The sequence below is a fragment of the Berghia stephanieae genome, chromosome 4, assembly GCF_034508935.2.
Source record: "Berghia stephanieae isolate SIO BIC M18660-M18661 chromosome 4, UCSD_Bste_1.3, whole genome shotgun sequence".
In the NCBI taxonomy this organism is placed as follows: domain Eukaryota; kingdom Metazoa; phylum Mollusca; class Gastropoda; order Nudibranchia; family Aeolidiidae; genus Berghia; species Berghia stephanieae.
The window spans coordinates 83,936,370-83,962,721 of NC_088363.1; the positions used below are offsets into that span (position 1 = coordinate 83,936,370).

At 34.8% G+C, this 26,352-nt stretch overlaps 1 protein-coding gene across 1 annotated transcript in view; it reads right to left on the bottom strand.

The window, feature by feature from the left end:
* Nucleotides 1-1,870: 1,870 nt before the first annotated feature.
* Nucleotides 1,871-26,352, bottom strand: part of LOC144971413 (E3 ubiquitin-protein ligase RBX1) — a 30,341-nt gene continuing 5,859 nt past the window's right edge. Inside the window, exons 3-6 of the mRNA XM_078912279.1 lie at nt 24,856-24,906; nt 17,926-17,996; nt 14,517-14,602; nt 1,871-2,727 (exon numbers count right to left, since the gene is read on the bottom strand). Of these exons, the coding sequence (XP_078768405.1) occupies nt 2,715-2,727; nt 14,517-14,602; nt 17,926-17,996; nt 24,856-24,906 (221 nt within the window). The 3' untranslated portion in view covers nt 1,871-2,714. The remainder of the gene's footprint in view (nt 2,728-14,516; nt 14,603-17,925; nt 17,997-24,855; nt 24,907-26,352) is intronic.

Here is a 26,352-nt window from a genome sequence, read left to right on the forward strand (position 1 = left end):
AACAGAGTTGTCTTTGTCCGAAAAATTGTAATATCGCCTAACAGGCGTCATGTCCCGTCCTACATGTTAAATGTTGACCAGGGACCCATTGTAAAGCGCTTTGAGCACATTTAGTAGATATTGCACTATATAAAGCTCAATTAGTAGTAGTAGTAGAAGTAGTGGTAGAAGAGGTGGTAGTTGTAGTAGTAGTAGTAGTAGTAGTAGTAGTAGTAGTAGTAGTAGTAGTAGCAGTAGCAGCAGCAATAATATTACTCTTGCTATAAGAATATTTCATGATTATATAAATCTTATGTAAAGAAATCCCATTGTACAGTGTAAAAAATCATTATCGTCATGTCGTATCTTATGTTGATTCCAAGGATTACTATACTGAATTATTAGAGTTGTACCAAGGACTTATTTTTTAAATTATTAATTTATAATTCAAACTATTAAATAACTAATCTATTAATTAGAAGATTTTACATTATTATTATCACCATTATAATTATCATTATTATTATTATTATTATCATTATTACTATCATTGTTTGCCTTGCTTTATTATTGATTTTATTTACTTGATTTGTTGATGAAAATATTATATTCTTGTACGAGTTATATTGGCAATTGCCTACAAATAAACTTGAATCTTGTAAAAAAAAAAAAAAAAAAATAATGCATTCGCGCAGGTGTGTCCCGGGACAGTCCTGTCCTAGTGCGGAACCCCTTTTGAATAGAAGTTTTCTCCAGTGGGACAGGACAAATTTGTCCTGGGACAGTTTTGTCCTAGTGCGGAAGGAGTCTTAGAGCATGAACTTTTTTTCATTAAAAAATCATGCTTTCATCACTAATTTGCATAATTCGGGGGTTTTGTGTCCCTAATTCCCCTAGCTACCATGTGTCTTGTGCTACTTTTGACATTTGGCGCCAGTGCGTCTAGACTAACGTCATAAATAAAGGAGTGTCACCAAAATTCATGCAGCTGAGCAGAGGTGTCAAAAAATGATAGAAGGTATTTTTTTTTTTCATGAACTTAGCAGAAAATGTTTGACATGACAAAAACAACGGAACATTTATGAAAAAATCCTCGGAAGATTATCATCACTGGTCCCCACTAAATTTTTTTAAATATTTTTTTTTTCCGGGCAAAATCTCGAAAATTTGCAAAAATTTGCAAACTTTGCGGCCGCAATGCGAATCAACGATTTTTTTGGCGGCCGCAAGCGATGCAAAAAATTGCCATGACAGTAAAATGTTTGACAATGCAAAATCAGCGGATCATTTCAAAGAAAATCCCGGAGTTCCGCGGAAGTTTGTTTTTGTTTTTAAGTGTTTTACGGCGCTTGCAACACATTTAGGTTATATCAGCGTCAGTAAAAAGGGAGAAAATGGGATAGTAAAAAGTTCTGGAATTACAATTAAAGCACCCAAGAAAAAGTAAGACAAAAGGGTAACTAGGAACAAATAGGGATCAGATGTAGAATCCAAGAGCATACCACCAATGTACTTAGTTTGAGATCACCTTTACGTCTCATCCGGACACAAGCACAAAATCCAACAAAGAGGAATACGCTCAAATGCTTACATTTTACATTACAAATAAATATAATGATACATAAACAGAGAGATGATTTACAAGGAAAAAAATATCATCTCCCAAAACAATAACTATGCATTCGACTGTTTCCCTCCCAGCCAGGACTCCGAACAGGGCAAAGTAATCTCATTCCAAGACAAAGACAGAAAGCGTGTTGGAAAATAGATATAAGGGGATAGAAGATACAGTATGTACCTCCCTGCCCACTATGGTAGGTCAGGATCCCCACCCAGATTCCGCGGAAGATCATCACCACTGTATAAAACACAAAGAAGAGAAGAACGTAAATTGTTTTATATCATTTTATTTTGAACGTTTAACTTCAAAGTGGGAGATGTGCATTAAGGACATCAAGACAGGAGTGTTTTGAAACATTGTAAACAAGAACATGCTCAATCTCTCTCTTTCACACACATACAGAGGCAAAAAAACGCAATATACACACACATTAATGCATGCACAAATACACAGAACCATACATATTTTAAAAGCTTGCTATTCCTTGAAAGAAAACAAATAAAACAAAACAGTCAAGTGTGTAGTATATACCTCGTACAACACGTAGACACTAACAACAAGGACACAATTAGAAGAACAACAAACAAAAAAAAAAATGAGCAAAATTCGAAAGTTAAAGCAAACAGCGAAAAAAAAAAAAGTTCTCATAAATTTCGATAATGTCATCCACAACGACGGATATCCAACCATCCATCCAGTACAGCAAGGTGACAGGCATTTCCATAGTCCTAGCATCTCATTCCTCAACAAGAAATCCATTTCCCGCGGTAGCAACTGCAGGAGACTCGGTGACGTCATAATCTGTCCATTGACAAAACATCTTCATTTTTTACCACAAATTTTACATTTCAAAATATCGATGAATTAAAAATTGACTCTAAATAAATTTGTCCAAAATGCCTAAACCTGATTTTCTTTTAAGAGTCAGGTTTAAGAATTGAGGATCATCTTAAATCATCAATATTTGAAAAAAAAAACAAAAACATTTGTGCCAAATTTTTTTTTTTTTTAAGTTGTTTATTCAGTGTACGGTAGAACACGACCACCTGTCAAGAATATAAAGCTGATGACGCTCTTCCCCCTTGTTGCTGCCTGCAGTAAACCGTTGTCGGTGCTAATGTCCATATCTGGGTGATGGTTGACGTGGTAATCGTAATGGTGATGATGGTGACGACGACGTTGAAGAACATGGGGAGAGAAAGTATAATCAAGAATAAGTATAACAAAATTCAAGTGATGGAGACAAATTTTTGTTTTTAAATGATAAATTAACACCAGATGCTCGGTGCTATATTTGTTTTCACAGGCTTCAAGACTTGCGACAATTTTAAGGTCATTTTAGCACCGGTTAAAAGGAATATTATGATAAGACGATCATCACAAGATGACGGTATAGATCGAGGGTTTTAGAATAGCATTCAAGCAAAAGTAATTAGGAGACTGATAGAACATGTGTTCGTATGAACAGTCTATGGCGTCTATACTCGGAGGGCTGAGAAGTCCCGCTCAGAAACAGACACAAGATTCTCGCTGAGTAGAGATAAAATCCTAATACAAATATTATTATTATTATTATTATTATTATCATCCTTACTATTGTTATTGTTATCATTATTATTATTACTATTGTTCTTCTTCTTCTTATTATTATTATTATTGTTCTTCTTCTTCTCATTATTATTAGTATTGTTCTTCCTCTTCTGCTTATTATTATTCTTATTATTACTACTAGTACTACTACCATCATTACAAAAGTAAATAGACCTAGCAATCATACATTTCATTTCGATTAACTCGCACACCCATAACCATACACACCACCAGTTGTCTGCCATCCATACACACCACCAGTTGTCTGCCATCCATACACACCACCAGTTGTCTGCCATCCACACACACCACCAGTTGTCTGCCATCCATACACACCACCAGTTGTCTGCCATCCACACACACACCACCAGTTGTCTGCCCGTGCTGCGGAAAAACTCCTATTTCAAAATGTGACCAGTAAAACTCATCGATCGATTTCAATGATTCTCATCTTGGCAAAAACTCTCAAACTTGGGTCTTCCGATCGATCCATGTTTGAAGGGAAGTCCCAGGCTTGAGAGCTTTTACCAAGATGACGGTCTTCATATCGATCGATATTTGAAGGACGAGTTTCCTGGCCAAATTTTTAATGACGCGTCTTTCCAGAGTATGGCAGTTAACTGGTTAAATAATATAATGATAAATAAGTGTGTCGTCACATTGTGGTGTGCCAGCATGGACAACACCGCCGCCGTGCTCTGATATAACACACGCACACACACACACACACACACACACACATATATATATATATATATATATATATATATATATATATATATAATATATATATATATATTGTCAAGGGCGACCCTTTGATAAGTCTCAGACTTGAGGTCCTTGACGCTTTAAACAAATCTCAAGTATGAGACTGACTTCCAATGAAATCTGGAATCTATCGATATTTGACGTAATCTTTTCTGACCAAAACGACAAAGTTTTGTTTTTTGTTTTTAAGGGTTTTACGGTGCTTGCAACACATTAAGGTCATATCAGCGCCAGTAAAAAGGAAGAAAATGGGATAGTCAAAAGTTCTAGAATTACAATTAAAGCACAAAAGAAAAGGTAAGACAAAGGGAATTGGTTCAAATAGGGAACAGGTGTAGATTCCAAGAGCACACTGTCAAAGTACTTCGTTTGAGATCACCTAAAAATCTCATCCAGACACAAGCACAGGTCCCAACTTAGAGGAATACACTCAAATGTTTACCAATCCTATAATATAATATGTAAACTAAACATAATACAATGCATAACAGAGAGGTGATTTACAAGGAAAAAAATATCATCTCCCAAAACTATAACTATACATTCGACTATATCCCTCCCAGCTAAGGAACTCCGGCAAGGATCAGGACAAAACCAAGTAATCTCATTCCAAGACAATGACAGGAAACAATTGAAAAGCAGGTACAGGGGGATAGAAGACACAGTAAGCACCTCCCTGCCCACTATGGGAGGTCGGAACCCCACCCAGAAAACGAGAAACAAACGTTCTCTCATCAGACGGGAGAACACAATACCTTTAAAAGAAAAGAAAAAAGAAATAGAAGGAATAAAACTGACGTCGCTCAGCTCATTGTTGAGTAGTTTTTACTAAACTGTATTAATCAGACTATAAACGTCTAATCTTACACATGGTTTTGTGTGTATGTGTGTGTGTTGGTATGCTAATCCGACTAGCGGATGGCACCAATAACACGTCCTCTCCTTACAGAATGCAAAATAATGTTTTGTTTGTTTTTTTTGTTTTTAAGGGTTTTACGGCACTTCCAACACATTTAGTTTATATCAGCGCCAGTAAAAAGGAAGAAAATGGGATAGTAAAAAGTTATAGAATTACAATGAAAGCACCCAAGAAAAAGTAAGACGTAGGGGAACAAGGAACAAATAGAGATCAGATGTAGATTCCAAGAGCATACCACCAATGTACTTAGTTTGAGATCACCTATAAGTCTCATCCGGACACAAGCACAAAATCCAACAAAGAGGAATACACTCAAATGTTTACATTATACATTGAAAATAACAATTATAATAATACATAACAGAGAGATGATTTACAAGGAAAAAAACATCATCTCCCAAAACCATAACTATGCATTTGACTGTTTCCCTCCGAGCTAGAACCCTTGCCAGGGCCAGGATAAAACCAAATAATCTCATTCCAAGACAAAGACAGAAAGCATGTTGGAAAACAGTTATAAGGGGATAGAAGACACAGTATGTACCCCCCTGCCCACAATGCAAAATAACACGTGTATGATGTGTCAATCATACCTAATCGTGTGTTGTGTCATGGGAACAGTTATCATTATAAACACCGTGTTAACACGTTGATTCCATCACAGCATAGACGTCGGTATACCCCAAATGAAACAAACGATCAAACAACACCCCCCCCCCTCTCTCTCTCTCTCCAATGTCATCGTCATCATGTTTAAAAATGAAAACAACACAGTCCAATAACCTGCGTTTCTGATTGATTTAGGTAGGCTAAACAAGTCGTTATTTGTTGACACTGAATTGAGTGTTTACTGTAAGGTAAGTCTTTGGCAGATCAGCTAAGATTTTAAAATTGTTCCTTCAAAGTCATTAGACCAATCGAGCCGGAATTATCCCGGTTTCTGTGTCGCTAAACGGAGAGACGCAGTTGTTCGTTTTTGTGGTTAAGGGTTTTACGGCGCTTGCAACACATTAAGGTCATATCAGCGCCAGTAAAAAGGAAGAAAATGGGATAGTAAAAAGTGATAGAATACTAATTAAAGCACCCAAGAAAAGGGAAGACAAAAGGGGAACAGATTCAAATAGGAAACAGATGTAGATTCCAAGAGCACACTATCAATGTACTTAGTTTGAGATCACCTAAAAGTCTCATCCAGATACAGCTACCCAACCTCTTAGAGCGTTAGCTCAAACCCAATTTAGGTGGTTTTTTGAGGGGTTTTGTGAGGCCAAGATTTATGATGAATTGTAAGTATGGCATGGCATCCAAATCAAAAGAAGACCATTGTCTTAACAAAAGCATTTCAATAAACATCAGTTAAAAAGTCGATGTCGTTTAGTGAATGCAAATAACCAAAAAATACGGCATGACGCCTTAATCCACATCAAAACCAATGGGAAAAACTGTTTGACTTCAAATAATAGAAAATAAATGCTGCTGCTGATGATGATGATGATAATAATAATAATAACAATAATAATAATAATAATAATAATAATAATAATAATAATAATAATAATAATAATAATAATAATAATAATAATAATAATAATAATAATAATAATAATAATAATAACAACAGCATCAATAATAATATAGTGGAATCCATTACAAAATTGTAATGGTTTGACCGTAAAAAGTGACGGTACTGTTAATAATTGAGAATAATGAAGTGAAAAAAAAAATGATAATAACAATAATAATAATAATAATAATAATAATAATAATAATAATAATAATAATAATAATAATAATAATAACAACAATAATAATAATAACATATTAACGATTGTTTACGTTTCGAGTTTCTCGTTACCAAAACAGGATCAACCGTGTAAGAAACTGTCTGGATTAAATGGAGGGTGTTAAGAAAAGGAATTTTGTTTTGTTTAGGCTTTACATTTCTTCTCATTTACTGGAGGTCCATAAGTTGCTTTTATTCTTTCTTTTTGGTGCAAAAATCGAAGAAAAAACTGATATTTTCATACTTGACTTTAAAAGCTCTAATCAACTTTCCCACATTTACACTACATTCCATTAAAACTTGAATATATACCACCATCAATATAAATGATTAAAATATGGAGAAATGAAGACAATCATGTCTTTGAACTTCTATAAAGTTGTGACGAAGACAACATTAGTATTCATAAATATTAGTCAGATTACAAGAAAAAGTCAATAAATATATCATCGAACATTTTTAATTATTCAAATAAAAAATCCTACTGGGGTGTTCGTAAAATAAAAATCACGGTAAACACCCCCCCCCCCCCCCCCCCCGAAAACCAAGAGTTTGAACTCTGAATTCACGCCATATGTGACAAAGAAAACCCTTTCATCTGATTTTGCGACACAAAAACCAATGTAAATTTGTCAAAAGGGCAAATAATTTAGGTTGCAAACTGTGTTTCAATCAACTGTTTATCTGGAAACTCGTCTTTCAGGGCCTTCATGGTGTGCACTTTACAATTTAAAAAGTGCACACTGTCAAATTCCAACCATCCAGCCCTAAAACTCAGATGCAACAAGGTAAGGCACATGTCCCATGCACGGGTAGAATTGAATTTGACAATGTATGGCCAGTGTAGGATACGAGCCATGAAAATCCATCACAGTCATTAGTTTGAAGTTTAGGCATTTCCCTTCAAAGCAAGATACAAATCTAAGCCTTCAAATTCAACTTTTAAAATTATTTGAAAAACACAAATTCATTACAATAAAGAGAACTAGATATATACAACATCAAAAAGTCATAATTGGTTATATGTGGCTATGTGGTCTTGTGATATGACACTCGCTTTTGCATCGGAAGGTCCTAGGTTCCAGCCTCACTTGGCGCATAGTTACAGGGATGTAAATCTTTCCGAATTATTAGGATTTCCGAATTTTCTGGTGGTCTACTTTTCAATAGAATATTGCATAAATTTCTTCACTTCTAAATTTGTATTTAATGATCGTAAGCGTGCACATAATTAAGTACAGTTTTGTGCCCAAATTTAATATACTGATACACAACTGAAGCACATCTTTTGTGCCGATAGCATTATTTTGGCCTATTCACACGTTTTTATTATTCCCACGACCGCTTCCGAATTTTAATTCGGAAGTAGTAGTGATTTCATAGCATTCGAATTTCCTAATTTTCCTAATTTTTATTCGGAAGCTAACTTCACGTTTGTTGTGTGAATTGAGCTTGTTTACCGGAAGCAGTATTTTAACTAGAATCGAAAGTAGAAAATCGAAAAAATCCACATGCGATTATCAATGACCGTCCACTGGCACTGGGTTACGAGTGCCTTGAGTCAAGGCTTGACTCGGATTACTATTGCAATTAACTATCAATACAACATGATTTTAATTACTAATTTAGAGAGGTAAGTGGATATCGATATCATCTTTGTTCTTAGTGATCACTTGAGTGATGGATTCATCCTCAACCACGTTCTTTCCGTAAATTTTCGTTTTGGCTTTTCATACCGATCAATCACCATAATATCTCATCATCATAAACTGCTGTGTTTAAGTTATTTAACTAAAGTTCTATCATCTATCTGCCTTGAATATTATTTTTTACCAGTGATTCTTGTGTTTTTAAAACTTAATTTGTTAATCAATGTGATCGCTGAACTGGATTCAAGTTGACCACCTGCTCAACTCGCATTCTCAACCGAAGCCGAAATGGGCGAGAGACAAAAAAAAACAGTTTGTTGACATTTCACAGCCGATTGACACCATTGACATAGTGTCTAAAAATAAATTTAGATGGGAATGGCTCTCAATGAAAGATCAAAATGATGACTTTTTCTCAACGTATATTCGCAAACTTGATAAGGATGGGCTTGCTTGGTGTTGTTATTGTAGAACTGAAGTTAAATATGCCATGGGTGGGGTTGGATGTTTAAAATCTCACGCTAAAACGAAAGTTCATCTTCGAAATAGAAGTCCATTAAAAACAAATCAGTGTTTGCCTGCTGCTATGCAAGCTGTGAAAAATAAAATTGATGGAATTTCAAGTGCTCCAGTGACCACAAAATCTTTGCCGTACGGTGCACCCTCCAACCTCAATGACTTAGGTTTACCTAGAGAAGAATCCTCTGTGCCTAGTGATCCAAAGCCTGTTTCATTTCAAGATAGATTATCTCACCAGGAAGCTTTTCTATGCTCATTTATTGCTGAGCACTCATCAAACGCCGCACTCAGTAAACTCACCAATGTATGGATTAGAGGTGACAAAATAAAGAGAAAAACCAAACTGAAACTGTACCGTGCTCTTGTGCTCTTGTAAAACCGGTACTTCTGTATAACTGCGGCACTTGGGCGTTGACAAAATCCGAAGAAGAACATCTGGATGCCTTCCATCGCACACAGCTAAGAAGGGTACTGGACATCAAATACCCAAAAAAGATCTCAAATGAATCACTCTATAAGATCACAAAAGAAAGACCAATCTCCCTTGACATTTTACAACAACGATGGCAACTTTTCGGTCACATACTACGCAGGGACAAAAACATACCAGCTAACCAAGCCATGTCGGGATACTTCCAAAACACGGGAACCTTTTCAGAGGAAGACCGATCACAACACTCCCTGTGATCCTAAACAAAAACCTCACAACACTTGGACAAAGCATTAGTCTCATAACGGCAGGGGACCCTGAAAATCTGAGAACCCTAGCAGAGGACCGGCAATATTGAATACACCTCACACAGGAAATACTGGAAACAGCCAAGGCGACCCGATCTTTCGGTCGAGACGCGAAAGGCATCTAAGTCAAGTAAGTCAGTCATTACCTTTATCTATGTCTCCTCATTTGATATCATTCGCTTATGAACTTACTAAGGACATGAAAATACTTAGTCACTTACACATGGAAAGACAGACTGCAACATATAAGTTAAGATATGGATTGTCTCATCTTGAACATATTCGTCTAGTAAATGAAATGAAGAAAACTCCTTTCTCCATAAATATAGACGAGTCAACTTCAAAAGGATCAAAGAAAAGAATATTGAATATTTTAGTTAATTTACACTCTGAAAATTCACAGAGAAGTGAATGTCACTTATATGCCAGCATAGAAATGATAACTGTGAATGCAAATACAGTTTTCCAAGCGGTCAGAGACAAGTTGCCAAGGATGATGTGCCTCTTACAAATTTGATAACAATATTGTCAGACTCGGCTGCTTACATGAGAGGGAGGTAAATGGCTTCCACAAGAAACTGAAAGAAGTAGCACCTCATATTCTAGACATAGATGGAGATGTATGTCATCATATCCACAATGCTGTTGGCAAGTTTACTTCATTGCTAGATGAGAATAATTTTATTGTAAGACTACTTGATGATTTATATAATGATTTTGATTATAGTGCTGATTTGAGGGAAGATCTGAAACAGATTTGTCAGCTGATGGGAGTGTCAGAACTTATTCCAGTCAAAAGAGCAGGCCATAGGTGGATGTCAATATATGATGCCTCATCTCGCTTCCTGGAATTAAAAAATGTCTTAACTGTTTTTTACTCATCATGGCTGACAGTGGAAGAAAAAAAGGACCATCAAACAGAATTGATTACTCTACTTAAGCATGTTAAGAAAGATGCAAGATTAAATATTGTTTTTATTTTACAAAGATTGAGAAGAAAGAAGCTGACCAGACCAGGAAAAGAAAGAAAAAGGAGGATAGCAGTCAAGTTATATGTTAAGAAGGATTATACACTTTTACTGTCTAATGTTATTTGCAGCATACTGCCCATCTTTAAAAGCTTTATATTGACTTTTGAACAGAAGGAGCCCATGATCCATAGACTGTATGACGAAATGGAACGTGTTTATAAAACTTTTTTGACATGCTTTTGACTCATGAGTATGTCAATAGTTTCCAGAAAGTTACTAAAGTTAATGTGAGGAGTGAACATACCCATCCACTTAAAAATATCTTTATTGGAAATGCTGCTCAACAGATCCTGAAAAATTTAAGTCATGAGCAAGATAAGATGTTCAGAACAACTGTCCTTACTGCATTTGTTGAAACTGGAGAATACCTGAAACACAAGCTTCTACTCGCTAATAAAATATTTTCTCTTCTTTCAACTCTTGATCCCGAGTTATGTGGTCACAGTAGAGCCTCCTCTGGACTGCAGGATTTGTTTGATTGCTTTCCAACATTGACACAGGGAATAGACAAAAATAAATTTTCTACTGCTGCATCTACCTTTCATTCAGATCAAAAATTTACCTCATCAATTAAGGAAGGCAAGTTAGATAAATGGTGGTCATGTGCAATATCCAACCCTCATTACAAAATTTTAAGCCCAATCATTAAAGCCTGTCTCTCCATTTTCACTGGCCCAAGAGTGGAATCATCTTTTAGTGTGATGAACAATATTATAACCCCCACGACCAATAGGCTAGATGTAGGTACCTATAAAGCCATTCACAAGATTAAATATAAATTACTAAATGCTAATAAAAGTTCAGTTCAGTTTTTTCAAAGAAATGATCCAGTTTATAGTCCAGTAGATTCTTCTTTATGCTACTACGTGCAAACTGCTGGGATGAGAATGAAAAGTTTAAATCCCAAGAAAAAAAAGGGGGAATATTCAAAGAAAAGGAAATTCAATAACAATACACCAAGCAGCCCAAGAATGTAGACAACAAATTGATAGATCCACAACTGTGTCACTAAAGAGACAATCTGATATAGAAATTCCACATTCCAGTTGTAGCAAAAGGCTTTGTACAGATAATTAATTGTAAGACAGGTAAGACGCTTAATGCTGATTTTTTGTTTTTTTAAAAAATTAATTTCGTAGTCCTTCAGAATTTTTTTCAACTTTGCATTTACATCCCTGTAGTTAGTCCTTGGAAAAGACTCTTTACTCGCATTCTCTCACCCTACTCAGGTGTAAAATGAGTACCTGGCCGTTAACAGCGTTGTCTCTGTCCAAAAAATTGTAATATCGCAAAACAGGCATCATGTCCCGCCCTAATTGTTAAATGTTGCTGTTGGTCAGGGACCACTTGTAAAGCGCTTTGAGCACGTTTAGTGGATATTGCACTATATAAAAGCTCATTTTTAATTATTTTTTTTTTTAATATCAAAATAAAACAGATAAGATGGAGAACTACTAAAATGCTGTCATGCTGAAGTGCATTTGTTTGATTTTAGCGACATGTAAATATTAAAACCATTAACTTGTTATTCAATATGAGTCAAGAATGATAGAGAGCAAACTAGCATTCTCCGAAAACTAATATCTACTCACTCTAAATAAGGGTGCATAATACAATATGAGGCATGACAAAAACTTGTTTTTGTAAGACAAAAAAAAAAAAAAATTGGGGAGGGGGGGGCGGGGGACCTTCAATTGTTTCATTTAACTGATTACGACTATGCAGACTGTATACGTGACGTACATGTTAATCGTGGTGGTTATAAGATGAAGAGATAACACATCATGTAAATGGAATGAGCAATCGTATCTGATAACCACAAAACTATATGGGACTATCATTCCATTCAAACCCCGAAGATATCAAAATAAATCTAAAATTCCCACCAGTTATTCCACCACAGCATGCATCGTCACAGGCAGCAAGAAACAAGTCTTTCCCTGAGATGACCTAACGACATCAACAAGTCTTGGTCGTCAATGACAAGACTCAACAGTGTTTGGTAACAACACACCAATCTGCTCACATTAAGATTATGGAACAATTCTATCACTTGTGTTTTCAGAGTTGCAAGACTTTTTATTTTTTTAAAGGGTGATTTGAAAATATAAAAATAAAACAAAGTTAAATGAAGTAAGAAAAGTTTTTCCAATTTTGAAATACCAACTACAAGAACATTCCAAGTATTACGGATGTGTTTCTGACTGAAATTGTTATAAAAACGACTCTTTGTCATGCTTATATGAGGATGTGACAAAAATGTCTTTGTATTGTGTTTGTGACGAAAAGACAAAAATGTCTTTGTATTGTGTTTGTGACGAAAAGACAAAAATGTCTTTGTATTGTGTTTGTGACGAAAAGACAAAAATGTCTTTGTATTGTGTTTGTGACGAAAAGACAAAAATGTCTTTGTATTGTGTTTGTGACGAAAAGACAAAAATGTCTTTGTATTGTTGTTTGTGACGAAAAGACAAAAATGAATACAATACTGCTCTAACTTTGTCCTTAAATCACCAAGTGACACGACACCATCTTTCACAGCCTGATAAAAAACCTTGTGATATTCAGTGGCTGCACGAAAACAAACAAATCACTTTTAAATCGCCATAATATCTTCAATGATCCTACAGACCTGCCAAGGGCTCAAACAGAAAAGTTGTAAAATTTTGGGGTCAATCGACAATTTAAGGGGAAACATTTTTATCACTCTAAAATGAATTGTTTCAAGCTTTATTTCAATTCATCGTTGCTTTGAGATGATTTAAGATTGAGGCAGGCATCATTTTAGGTCACATGCCACTTTGAGTGAAGAAAAAAAAACAAGAAAAAAAAACAAAAACAAACAAACAAAAGAAAGAAAAAAAAAACCCCCAAAACAAATGTTAAAAACCATTATAGTTTCATGTATGACTAGAAAATATTAAAATAATAATCTAATATTAAGCTAAATTTGGCTTTAAAAAACTTCAGTCCTGTGAATGTTGGAAAATAGAATAGTTTGAAATTTCATGACTCAAATTTGTATTTTACATCACTCTAAATAGCGTTATGTTAACAGAATCATAGATAAAATCTTCTGACATTTAGTGATTGAATCAAATAAAATTATGATTTCAAAGGCAATGTTAGTGGTGAAACCAAAAACAAAAAGTTGAGTGTAAAAACATAAACAAATGGCTTCATCCAGTAAATTTGACTTAGTACAACCACAGCAAAATATAAAACCTGAAAAAAGGTGTGAATGACACAATGCCAGACTATGTAAAAAGAAAGAAAAAAAATAATTTAAATCTCCCCCCAAAAACATCCTTCATCGATTTAATGTGTTCTGTGAGAAGACAATAAGTGCTGTAGTGGAATTTGTAAAAATGTAGAATATTTACAAGTGGTTTATATTTTTGTGAACTCGTCAATCTTCTTATTTACAATTTCTTAAGGAGTTTGTACTTCTACAATTCCTAATTTGTCGACAAATGAATTAACTGGAACAAATACTTCCAAGTCCCTATTATCATGAGAATGCACTCTCACGTGATCTATGTCCGTTAATTAACTAATTAGAATGTGTTGAACTGTGAGATCACAGTAATAACTTCTTCTTGTCAGCGTTCTTAAGATTAAAGCAATTTCCATGTTGAAAGATTAACAATCAAAGAGCATTATTGCATAGTTAAATAATTGAGATTTTGACCCAACTAATATTTTTCGCCTAAACAAGACCATTATTTTAAACTTTTGCTATTTTCCTGCCCAGCAAACATATTATGTGCTCTAACAACAAACCGTCCTTCAAACAAGTTGTGTTGAATGAAAGGGACTGATATCATTGGAACCAAAAAATCGTAGCCACACATTTTCATGTCAGTAAACAGTTCTGGTATCTAAAACTGCAAGTAAGGAAGACAGGAAATATACTCACTTCTGGAATTCCCATTCACGATTGTCTAAAGGACACACTTGTCTGGTTTTCAGCCAGCGAGTGATACAGTGGAAATGAAAGGCATGCTGAAGAGAAAAAATAGAAATTTAGCCGTATTAACTGATGGACAAAATTAAAGTTACTGACATAATGATAGATTACAATGGGCAAAATGAAATAGAACATTACAGATATAACAACAGATTACAAAAGATAACTAGGAAATTGAGACATTGTCACAAACCAATGATTCATCTTTATTTTAGTAATACACAGTTCATCTCACTCCAGTGTATATTTTGGTAGGATTAGAAAAACTTGAATTTCTAATATTAGATTATCATTCCTTTAATAGCCTTCTCTTTGCCACCAAACTACCTCATGGTGACCTCAGCATGACGAGTGAGAAACACTGTCTTCTACAAGAGCCCAGGATCATTAAAAGGGGACTGCAACTACTCTCAGACTGGAAGTGAAACTCCACAAGTCATCTCATCACAATCGCATAAGATACGTATTATTATCATATACTCATTTGTAACTGTGATATTCATTCATTTATACGGAAAAAAATCATTTCATTAAAATTCATCTTTCTATTCATATCATCTTAAACAACTCGTCATTTGTTCTTTTTTTAAAAGTAACTAGTAAATTCTGGGGGGCCTTATATGTTACCATGAATGACATAATGAGATGAATGGTGAAAAGGTTTGAACTGAGATATTGCCAAGTTTAGTTAGAAGGTCAATTTTTATCAAAAATGAGTTCTTGTCATAAATTATTATATCAACACTTTTGTACATCTTCGGGAAACATCAAAGCTTAATTTCACTTCTAAATATTTTTTACAGCTAGTCAAGTTGAAAAAATATGAAATTTGAGAAAAGTTGCTGGATGCCTTTCCCATTCATCTGACCATACTGCAAGAAAAATCACCCAATTTACTTCAAATAAATATTAAAATGCTCTGGAGAGCATATTCTTTCAGAAAATGCAAAAATATGCAAATACAAAATTTTCATCTTCCGACTAATTATGTCATGCACCGACACATATCATGTATTTATTTAATAAATGTCAAGTTAGCTCTTGAGCATTCATCAGACCACGACAGACATATTATACAGGCCAGTAAATGGTTGGTGAAAAAATTGTCAGAACTTTTTGAACACACGAAAATAGACACAACAGGACAAAAATATGGATTAATTAATAAACACAACACGGATATGACATGTTAATTGACTAGTAAAATCATGTCACTTTCCCCGTCTCATTTATAATGAGGTCCTTATTTTATGGTACCAACAAAAAAAAAATCCCAATTATTTGAGGGCCCAGGTCTGAGTTGTAAAATGAAAGGAAGAGAACAATTCCTACCCTTTTGAAGGATGTGTATCTAGTGCTTGACACGGGAAGCTGCGTATCTTCACTCCTGTTTGTTTGTGTTAAATGTTTACGCTGATTCTTTCGTTTATTTGGATTAATGATTATAGAAGAATAAGAAGAAGCAGAAGAAGAAGCAAGAAGAAGAAGAAGAAGAAGAAGAAGAAGAAGAAGAAGAAGAAGAAGAAGAAGAAGAAGAAGAAGAAGAAGAAGAAGAAGACGACGACGAAGAAGAGGAGGAGGTGGTTTGGTCGTGTGAGAGCTTTCGAGGATGAATATATATTTTGAAGAAAAATAATTATTTCGAATTATTTTTTTTTCCTCTCACGTCCAGACGGAACCAATAAATCATAGGGAAAAAGATATGTGACACGGAGAAATGCATGTGTGTCGGTAGCAAAATAGAGAGAAACCTTCCAGTCCGAGAAGCTACGACACACTTCTGTGCGTGCATATTTACTGACTAGGTGTATGTTCGACGACTCCTGCAAATCTCTCTCGCTGGCTGTGGCACAGTAGCCAGGCAGTGAATACATCCACGTCTAGCAGAGCGTGCAGATGGCATGATAATATTATAGATAACTGATAGACGGCCTAGTTTTGTTTTGTCTGTGATGCGATAAATAAAAAGTTGTTTTTTTTTGTTTTTTTTTTAAAGTCTGCATTTGAACAGAATAAAATCTGATTTTTCGAGGTAATGAAATAAAAGTCTTTTATTTTCTTTTTTATTGGTACTTACGAATTTTATTTTTACAATTAATTTTTTTTTTTAATATGAGCATTTATAGAGCAAAATCGTACGGTCGGAAATCCGACAATAGTCGGAAGGTTTACAGGCCGGATTATATAATTGGCAAATCTAATTTTTTGTTCCACTAAGGCTCCAGATCCACCTAACTAATCATTTACAATTGACCCGAAGATGGTTTTTGTGTACTATGAGTTTGATTGGACAACGCCTTGATTTTATCACAAAAATCAATTGTTTCGTCAAAATTTCTTCAAAAACAGATGCCATCATTTTTAGCACGTTGGTTATGGGTTAAACTTCCGGTAAATGAATAAGACAATTAGATGTGAGTACTTGCACTGAACCGATGCCAGGTAGTGGTACCCCTCATTATTTTTAATATAAACAATTTCTTAAAGTTCATATAAATCACTTTCCGTCTAAAAGTTGGGAAATAATTCTACGTCACACGATCAAAATATTTTACATATTTGACCAGATAGTTTTCCAACTTTTTGATGATTACTATATCCGATTATAAATAATATTATGTCAGCCGGTAACTGCAGGATTCTCTAACTCAAGGTAACAATAGCGTCACACGTCACACATTGAAATCTACCCCCTTCTCTCTTTGCATACAATTACAATAAATATGATAAAAGCTTGGAAATTTTATTTTATTTCATTTTAAAAGATTTTGTAGCTATGGATCCCTTTAAAACATAGATTTACATGCAAGTGTCAATACTATTTTAATTTTATGTAAAATTTTGACCACAACAGACTTCTTTCCTCACGCCAGACAAGAAGCTGGGATGGTGACAAGTAGTAACAGTAGTAACAAGGGGGTGTGTATTTAGTGGTCATCCAACACATAGAAACTGTTTTGTTGTTTTTTTGTCTTCTCTATTTATGAGTGAATATTGAATGCCTGTTTCATTTAATGGCTGCATGAAAAAAAAAATGCAAAGAAGCCAAATTTCATCACACATACTGAACTGACCGACCCTCTCTCAAACTTATTTCTAGTTCTAGAAAAAGTATCGGCCGTGCTGGGCACTACTACTTTCCTATGTCAGGTCTTTGCAAAGACAAATAAAAAGGCTAATTCCAAAAGAAGCACATTTATTAATAGTGTCTAAAAACATTTTCAGGATAATATTGTCACATTTAGGCAAACTTAATCCCAGTGAGAAAAGAATCCACAAATTGTATAGATTGAATTAAAATCTGAAATATACACAAGCATAAGAATGACTCAATGAATATCATATATCTCCATCTTACATTGCAGACTCCCCAAGCCACTGTACACTCCTCACTTGTGGCAGATGCTTGGTTGGCCTGGCACTCTATACCTAGGAAATAAAAGGAAAGTGTCATTTTTGAAGAAAACAGAGAACTTGATCACTCATCAATCTTGCACCATTCTGATCAGAGGCTTATAATGAAATAGAATTGTTTATTTTGAGGAACCAGTTCTGTAAAAGCCCATTTGTGAGCAGTGCAATCAAGAGCCCATAATATACAATCATTATAAGGTCAGTCTACAGATACAGCTTCACTCTTCAAAGTGCATGAATGATAATTCAAAGCTCCATCCCAGCTGACTTGCAAAATGTGATTAGCCGCTTCAAGTCCTTACTATACACCCTGTATTTTCACGAAATATTAAAAAAATCTCCCTTTATATTTCTTATCATCACTTTCATTATCAAAACCAAACTTATTTTACACTATTCAGCATTGTACAATTGACAAAATGTTACTTGTTTTACTATTTTATATCTTCATTGTGTGTATTGTCATATTGTTGTATGATTATAGTTTATTCATGCTCGTATTATTTCATACATGTAGGACAATAATTTTCCTTTTACTGAATGCTTGCAGACTGATTGTGTTTGTCTTAGTTAAAGTTCTAAAAGCAATCACATTTATTTCCTTTCATGTCCTTCAAAGCAAAACACTTCCATTGACATTATTTTACATTGGCACCATTTGTACTAAGGTGTTATTTCTCTCTTGTAAACTCATTATATTTAAACTATATTCACTATGTCAAGTGATCAATGACATTTTATTTTTTGCTAACAGACTTTTCACCTTCACAGTCATTCAGATTTTTAAAATGGTCACCACCTTCTTATCTTACGTTTATAAAAAATTTACAATCCTCACTTATTACTATTCTAGAATTTTCACACACATCTTGCTTCATTTTTCCAAAATGTTAACATTCGTGTTATTTTTCACTTGCAAAATATTCACTATAATGTTATATTTTGCTGGAAGATCTGTTATCTCCGCACTATTCTGTATCGGTATCATGCTGACATATATACTATTTCTAGTCTGCACATTGTTTACATACACATTATTTTATACGTTGAAAATAACACCCTTCATATTATTTCACATGAGCAGATTGCTCACTTTTATATTCATCAATGCTTATGAGTGTTTTTGTAATGAAGATGAAAAGATTACGAATACTTAATTCAACAACCACGTGGAGCAAGATGAGCATGGAGCATGTCTATTCAAGACACCTTCATCTTGTGAGAAAAAAAGAGAGAGCAGCAGACCAATGATTGTATGAAAGAAAAAAAATGTCGAGAGGTGCCAGAAAACAACAGAGAATAAAAACTTTTGGTATGAATGGAGCTGAACCTGGGATCGGACTGGAATGCAACTCGTTACCTGGCTGCTTTACTCTTTTCATTTCTTATCATCTGTTTTTTAGATGTCCATCAGTAATATTTTACTCCATTTCTTTTTCAATAAATTTGTAAAATAAATGAATATCAATATCTTGGTGCATGTACAATAAATAAATGAATGAATATGGCTGTGCTGTCTCTATGGACGCTTGCCGTCAATGTGTGCGTTACTTTGAGTGTGTCAGTCTGTTTCTAGTATCCAGTCAGTAATTTGTTTCCATAAATCTCTGTCAAATGCAAGTGTTCTTAGCTTTTGAATGTCATCATGTGTGTTAAGGTGCTGAGGCGAATTCTTTTATTTTCACTAAATATGTTTGTCCTGTTCCAAACGTTGTGTAGTTCTCTGAATGTAGTTTGAGCCAAGCATTTTTCTCAGTTTGATGTCTTCATTCTCATTAATCAAGTTTCCAAGTTTCTTACACTTTCCCAATCCGCCTGTTTCCTGTAATTTCTGTTTTGGATCCGTTGACCTTAAGATTCCAATGTCGCAGAGTATTTGATATTATTGGTATGTGCAGCTTCGCTATGTCTGCTGTATCAATATGATATCAACATCGTCTGCGGAAATCAGTTTGCAGGTAAGGATTTGAGGAATCGGGAGTTTCTGTCTTAATTCTTTTAGTGCGGCTTCCAAATATACAGTAAAAAGGATTGGGTTCAAACTGTCTCCTTGGGGAGTTCCCAGCGATGTTATTTGTGAAACTGTTTCCACACCAGATGTAAACGTAAGTGTTATGTTTGCCATCAGTGATCTTATTAGTCGGATATCATCTTTTTCGAGAAATAAGTTTAATACCTTCAAAAGCTTTGTTCTGCAGATTGTATCAGAGGCAAAGCTTGGGTCAATGCCCAATATAGTGAACTCTTCTCTGTATTTTTCAGTTCTGGCTTACAACCACCTATACAATGTCGCTGGTACTCCTAAATTTTCTGAATCCGCTCTGTGCCCGGGACAGATATTCCTCCACCTTTGATCTTATTCTGTTGAGTGTTAATACGCTGAGCAGTTTTCTCATTGTTGAAAGAAGAACAACTGGTCTTGGATTTCCTAATGGTCCTTTTTCTTGTTTGGTGTATCAACAGAATTCGTTTACCAGAGCCGAGATCAAGATGTACCCTAAATGCTGATTCTTAATCTGTGCACCTAGAGCTATATCATGGAAAAGACGGAATATAAATCAACATCAGTATGATTATCAATTATCATCATCACTTTGTCCATCACTACAACATGGACCACACTATTTGTTAAGTGATATCATGAAAGCATTGGTGCAAGTTTTCTAACATCATCATCTGTACTCGCACAATCCCAGCCTCACACTATTCACACATAAGACCTGATTTTTTAAAGAAAATCACCAAACGTTAATGTGTAAGTAATTGTCAATGCTGATAAAGAGAGAACTATTTTTGCGTAACTCAGTTATGACATGTCAGGGCAGATTGGTTTCATTTTATTTTTAAGGATTTTACGATGTCTGTGATACATTTAGGTAATTTCAGCGCCAACAGAAAGACAGAAAATGGGATGGTCAAAAGAAGTGTAGATTTTGTAAAAGCACAGGAGAATAGGCAAGACAAAGGGAAAGGGTTCAAATAGGGAACGGATGTATATTCCAAGAGCACACTATCAGTGTACGTAGTATTAAGTCTCATACAGATACAACCACAAGAACCCACCAAGAGGAATACACTCAAATGCTTACTAAACATGATATTCCAAACATACCAAATATTATAGTATACAACAGAAATAGATTTACAAGAATAAAAAAGTCTTCCAAGACAAATACTATACACTTGACTGTTTCTCTCTAGGCCAAGGACTCTGGCCAGTAATCTCATTCCAAGACAAAGAGAGAAAGCAACTCAGAAAACAGATAGAGAGGGACAGAAGACACAGCAAGTGACCACCTGCTCACCAGTGTTCCAGCACGATTGATGATGCCAATGTATTGATATTATATTTCTACTACAGAGAGGCTCACGTTTCTCATGAGAGGCTTTTCACGAATTGTAATTCAAGTTTGGACACAGATAACTCAAAATGACATAGAGCTATATTCTCTATTAGTCTGTTCCTGAATTTAATTTGCTAGTCAAAAAATTGTACTCCTGGGACACGCCATGGCCATTTCCTTACATACAAACAGTCCAATTGTATTTTTTTTAAATCCTTTTTTTCCAGATTGCCAAATCAGGCCAGTCCCAATTTAAAGGGACAGTTGGCTTATATGTTACAAGATTACGTTGACAAAACAATGAGACACAGTCTATCTTCACATTTCCTTTTTGTGCACGATCATTAAGCTAAAGTCATGCTTGTCTGTAGAATGGGCATACAGTACCTATCTAAATTGTAATTCTTAAATTAAAGATAGATTGATTGCGTCTGATCGTGGTAAAGATGAGTAGATATGATGCTGACATTTTATCAATTAATAAAATGGACGATGGACATAAAATAGAGTATTGATTAATGAACATTAAATACAAAAGCCTTTCACCACTGGTTTCAGTCTACATGATTTGCTCAAATTTAACTTCTTTATTGTTTTGTCATTTTTATTGTTACAATTTGCTAATCTATGTTATAACAATGCATTGATCTAGTCACATGGTCTGTCCCATGTTACATTTACATACATCTTGTTGCAAATTAAACAAAGCCTCATGCTCATAATCTTTGTTTTTCTTTGGATTTACCAACTTTCAACCTTCTTTTATAGATTTAGTTTATCTAAACTCATTTTGAACAATGAGAATACGCCTGAGAAGGCAACAGTGACTTAAAAGACAATGTCAATAAAATGAGATGAAATTACTTCAAACCTTGCTCGACTGAACATCAATGTGTCTAACATTGAAACTGACAGTACAGATTGAAACCATCATTCCATGGTATCTGATCATGTAAGCACTTGTCCCTTGATCACAAAGACCACAGTCTCTATTAAAGGTGGCTGGGTCAGCAATAATACATTATTATGAGAGAATTAATTACAACATGAGATGCAGACCTGCCAACCTTCCCAGAATGAAAAGTGTATTCTATGATCCTAAAAAGTGTATTTTTTTTTGCAAAAAAGTGTATTTTGTCCGCATGTGTGGAAAATAAAAGTGCGCAAAATACAAAAATTTATATAAGCTAACATAAACCCAAATCAAAAATAAACTCCGATCTTCATCATTCAAACATTCGTTTGCAGCAATCACTAGTAATTACAAAATTATCGGTTTATTGAGAAACTAAAACTTAATGACTATTTTAAATCAGTATAAGGCTCAGAAATTGCTTTCAAAACATTAAAAGAAATGAGCAAAAGACCCCAAATATGTTGGTAGTATTGATGCTAGTGCCTGTAGAAGAGGAGATGCTGATTGTATCGATGGTGCTCTAGCGGTGGTGGTGATGGATGAAGTGATGTGGTGGTGGCGGTTGTGGCAGTGACAATGCTGTGATGGTGGTTGTAATTGTAACAGTGGTGATGCCATGGTGGTGATGGTTTGAGATGATGATGCTGATGTCTCAAATGAAGTTGTGATGGCGATATACATCTGCCAGTCCAGTAAATCAGTTGAAGGTTTTGAGATAAAATATTTGAGAGAGTGGTCTTCAATCTAATAGAGATGACAATTTGCAGCAGTGACAAGATAATTTCCATTATGTTATCAAATGATCCATGTCTCTCTCTCCCTTTTTTTAAATAGCATTTACTACTCCTCCTCCTACTACAACTACAACAATTCCTACAAGCACTACTAGACTAGTGCTATTACTACTACCACTACTACTTCTACTCCTACCACTATTACTACATACTAATACTATTATTGTTGGTCAAATGATGGGAAATTCACAAATATCACAGACAAGTTAAATACTTCCAGAGGATTCATTTTGAACCATTTTGTTCCTAAAGCTGCCCAGTTAGTAATGGAAAAAAATCACTCATACAAAATAATAAATCTTAAAAAAAGATCATAAAATTTTTTAAAATAAAATTTTAGTAATTATAAAGAGAAATAATCCATTTATGTTTTAAGCTTATCAGCAATACAGTTTTTAATTGAAAGCTTCATTGCCTAAGATGTTAGTTAAATTTAATTTTCACTTTAAATTTTCTATTTAACAAGTGGTAAAAGCTTAAATGTGGCCTGAGGCCATCTAAAGTATAAAATAAGCTTAAATGCATAATTCTATGCAAATCCTCAAAAAGTTATGAGAAAAATATAATTGGTGAAAACCGGCAACGTATAACTAACTGAAATGAAAACAATAGTATACTAACTGTGATGCATCATTCAGAAACACAGTAACAAAAAAAAAAAAAAAAAGGACAAAAAAAAAAAGAAACACGGTCAACGATTGATGTATGACATGTCATTTTCAACATCATTCAAGCTTGAGAAGAAAAAAATCAAAATATTACAACAAAAATCGTACTAAATCCTTTGGAATTGTATCCACGTATTTGAGTCCCAAAATCGTACTAAAATACGATTAATCGCACCCCGTACTAAAATACGATTAATCCTACCCGTTGGCAGGTCTGGAGATGTGAAGAAATAACAAACATATCAAAGGCATCAGTGAAAACAGTCACGTCATGCCCACAGGGATGAACTGCCATGTCTCACATCAAACCCATTATGCAAAGAAAGGCTAGGACTACACAAAACGAGACAGAGATGTATTACTATTACCCTACTGTGATTGCAAAGTACAGGCCCTCCAACAAAAGCCCTAAAAATGAGTACTTAAGGAAATATATTTTGTTTGACCCTGATGGCAGTGTCACAATTCCATTCTTTGATCTTCAAAATGATTCAAGTTGATGGGGTTTTGATGGAGTTGACCCACAATTCAGATTCAAAGCTTGACCCACGCTGTGTTTAAAAATGTATCCCAATCAAGTCAGTGAAAACAATGACCTAGATCAGCCTGTGACTATGAGTATATATCGACTCTCCCCCTTATATGGCAATGGAGTTGGAGAATGGGTAAAGTTCTGAGAAAATCTCTCAGGAGGCTGGGATGGCAGGCGAGCACGTGCCACAAACTTTCGAGCTGCCATAGCAAAAGCAACTTTGAGGACAGGTTGTGACACAGGTTTAACAAGGCAAACAGGTCAGTGGGAGACAAGAGAGGTATCCCAGTTCCAGCAAGGAGATTTCTTCAGCCAATAATTATCTCGCCATATTATGGGAATTTAATTTATATTCATTTTGTTTTCAAATAAAATGTTTGTAAAATGACGACACATTGCTTGACTAGAATATTGTGAGACTTGTGACTTTACCGATATTGAATTTCTAAGCATTAAATAATCTGAATTCCCACTGATTATGCATGTATAGCTATCTTTATTAGAAATCGCCTCCTATCTTTATTAGAAATCGCCTCTATAGATCAGGGGTTTAACTTAAAATAGACCACTCTTAGTCTTAAACCAGGTGTGATATATGATATTCAAAATTAGTAACTCACAAAGATCCATGATGTGATTCCTGCAAATGGCACAATTGTCAACAACAATATCTGAAAGAAAGCAAAAAGATAATGATGGATATAACAATATTCTAACATTCAGCATGTCTAAGACTAGATCTTTGAAAGAAATCAGACAAAATATCTGTCCATTACTTCTGAGAAGATTTAAATTTTAAAATTTGTGACAAGTTGGAAATCATCTTATTATTTTATCAATACAGCAAATAAAAATTCTCCCAACAATTTTTAACATGTTTTGCCATTGGAAGGCAGTATCGAGGGAATGTATTTTCCAATACATTTTAGATTTTTTACATCATCTGACTGATAAGTCACCACAGGAATAAAGTGCAGTCATTGTCTACTGATAGTACTGGTCTGCTCACAGCCAAAGCTCGATACATTCTACGGGGCCTTTCGTTTTTTTCTCTATATAACAGTACCCCTGTCGTCAGGCTGTAATGATATGCAGATGTCGGTGACAATCAAAGGCATTCCTTTCTTGTCTTTCCCCCAACCGTTTCCCCATCGGGTGGGGAAGTGATGTCACTTTTACGTCATCAAAGAAATTCCTTAACTGACCGGCTCACCAGTAAGACGACCGTTCTCCCGACTATGCTGTCTTTAAAGTAATGGATACGGTTAAGATACTGCTATTTACTACGAAGATAATTTTTCCCACACAAAAACGGTCAAATTTCACCCATATCCACAAGTTGCAGCTTGAAAAGGAAAGGCAACTAGTAGAATACTGCTATTTTACTAGGAAGAAGTGTCAAGAAGTTAAGTCATAGTTGGTGTGTGGGTTGTGCTGCCAGATGGCCACATGTATGATCAAAATTGACACACAGAGAATCGCGTAAATATCATAAATTAAAATTTTCTTTTTAAAAAATAAAAACAAGTCTTTTCCTAGGTTAGTCCATAAAAAAAATCAAAATCGATGTCTTTTAAGGAGGTCAAAGTAATTGAAGTGTTTGGCCACGTGGGGTTCTATTTGGTCACTTTTGCAGTCTAAATTGGCTTCGAAGAACTCTGGCCATCTGGCATCCCTGTTTGTGAGAACAGAAGTTTAAGTATAAAACAATCTGCATGTTTGCCTCTTTAGTTTGTAAACTTCCAAAGCAAGCGGTTGTGTATCATTCGTTTTTAAATGGAATTGTTATAATTGATAGATTTCAGTGGATTACACGATGTGCAACTGTGCTTATGGTAGTCATTATCACATCAATATGTTTTGACTTTGATCCCTAACATGTTACATTTACATGTTCTTGAAGTGAGTTAAAATTACAGGATCAAATAAAAATATATAGAAATACATGTCGCATAACCAAGCATAATAATAATATTACTATAACCTCCCTGAGTCAGAACTAATCATAGTCATAGTGAGAGTCATAGAAAATAGAACGATTCAAGTGAAATTAATTCATCATTTGTGATGGAACACGGATTACACTAACTACAGATATGGTGAGTCTTGACCAAATA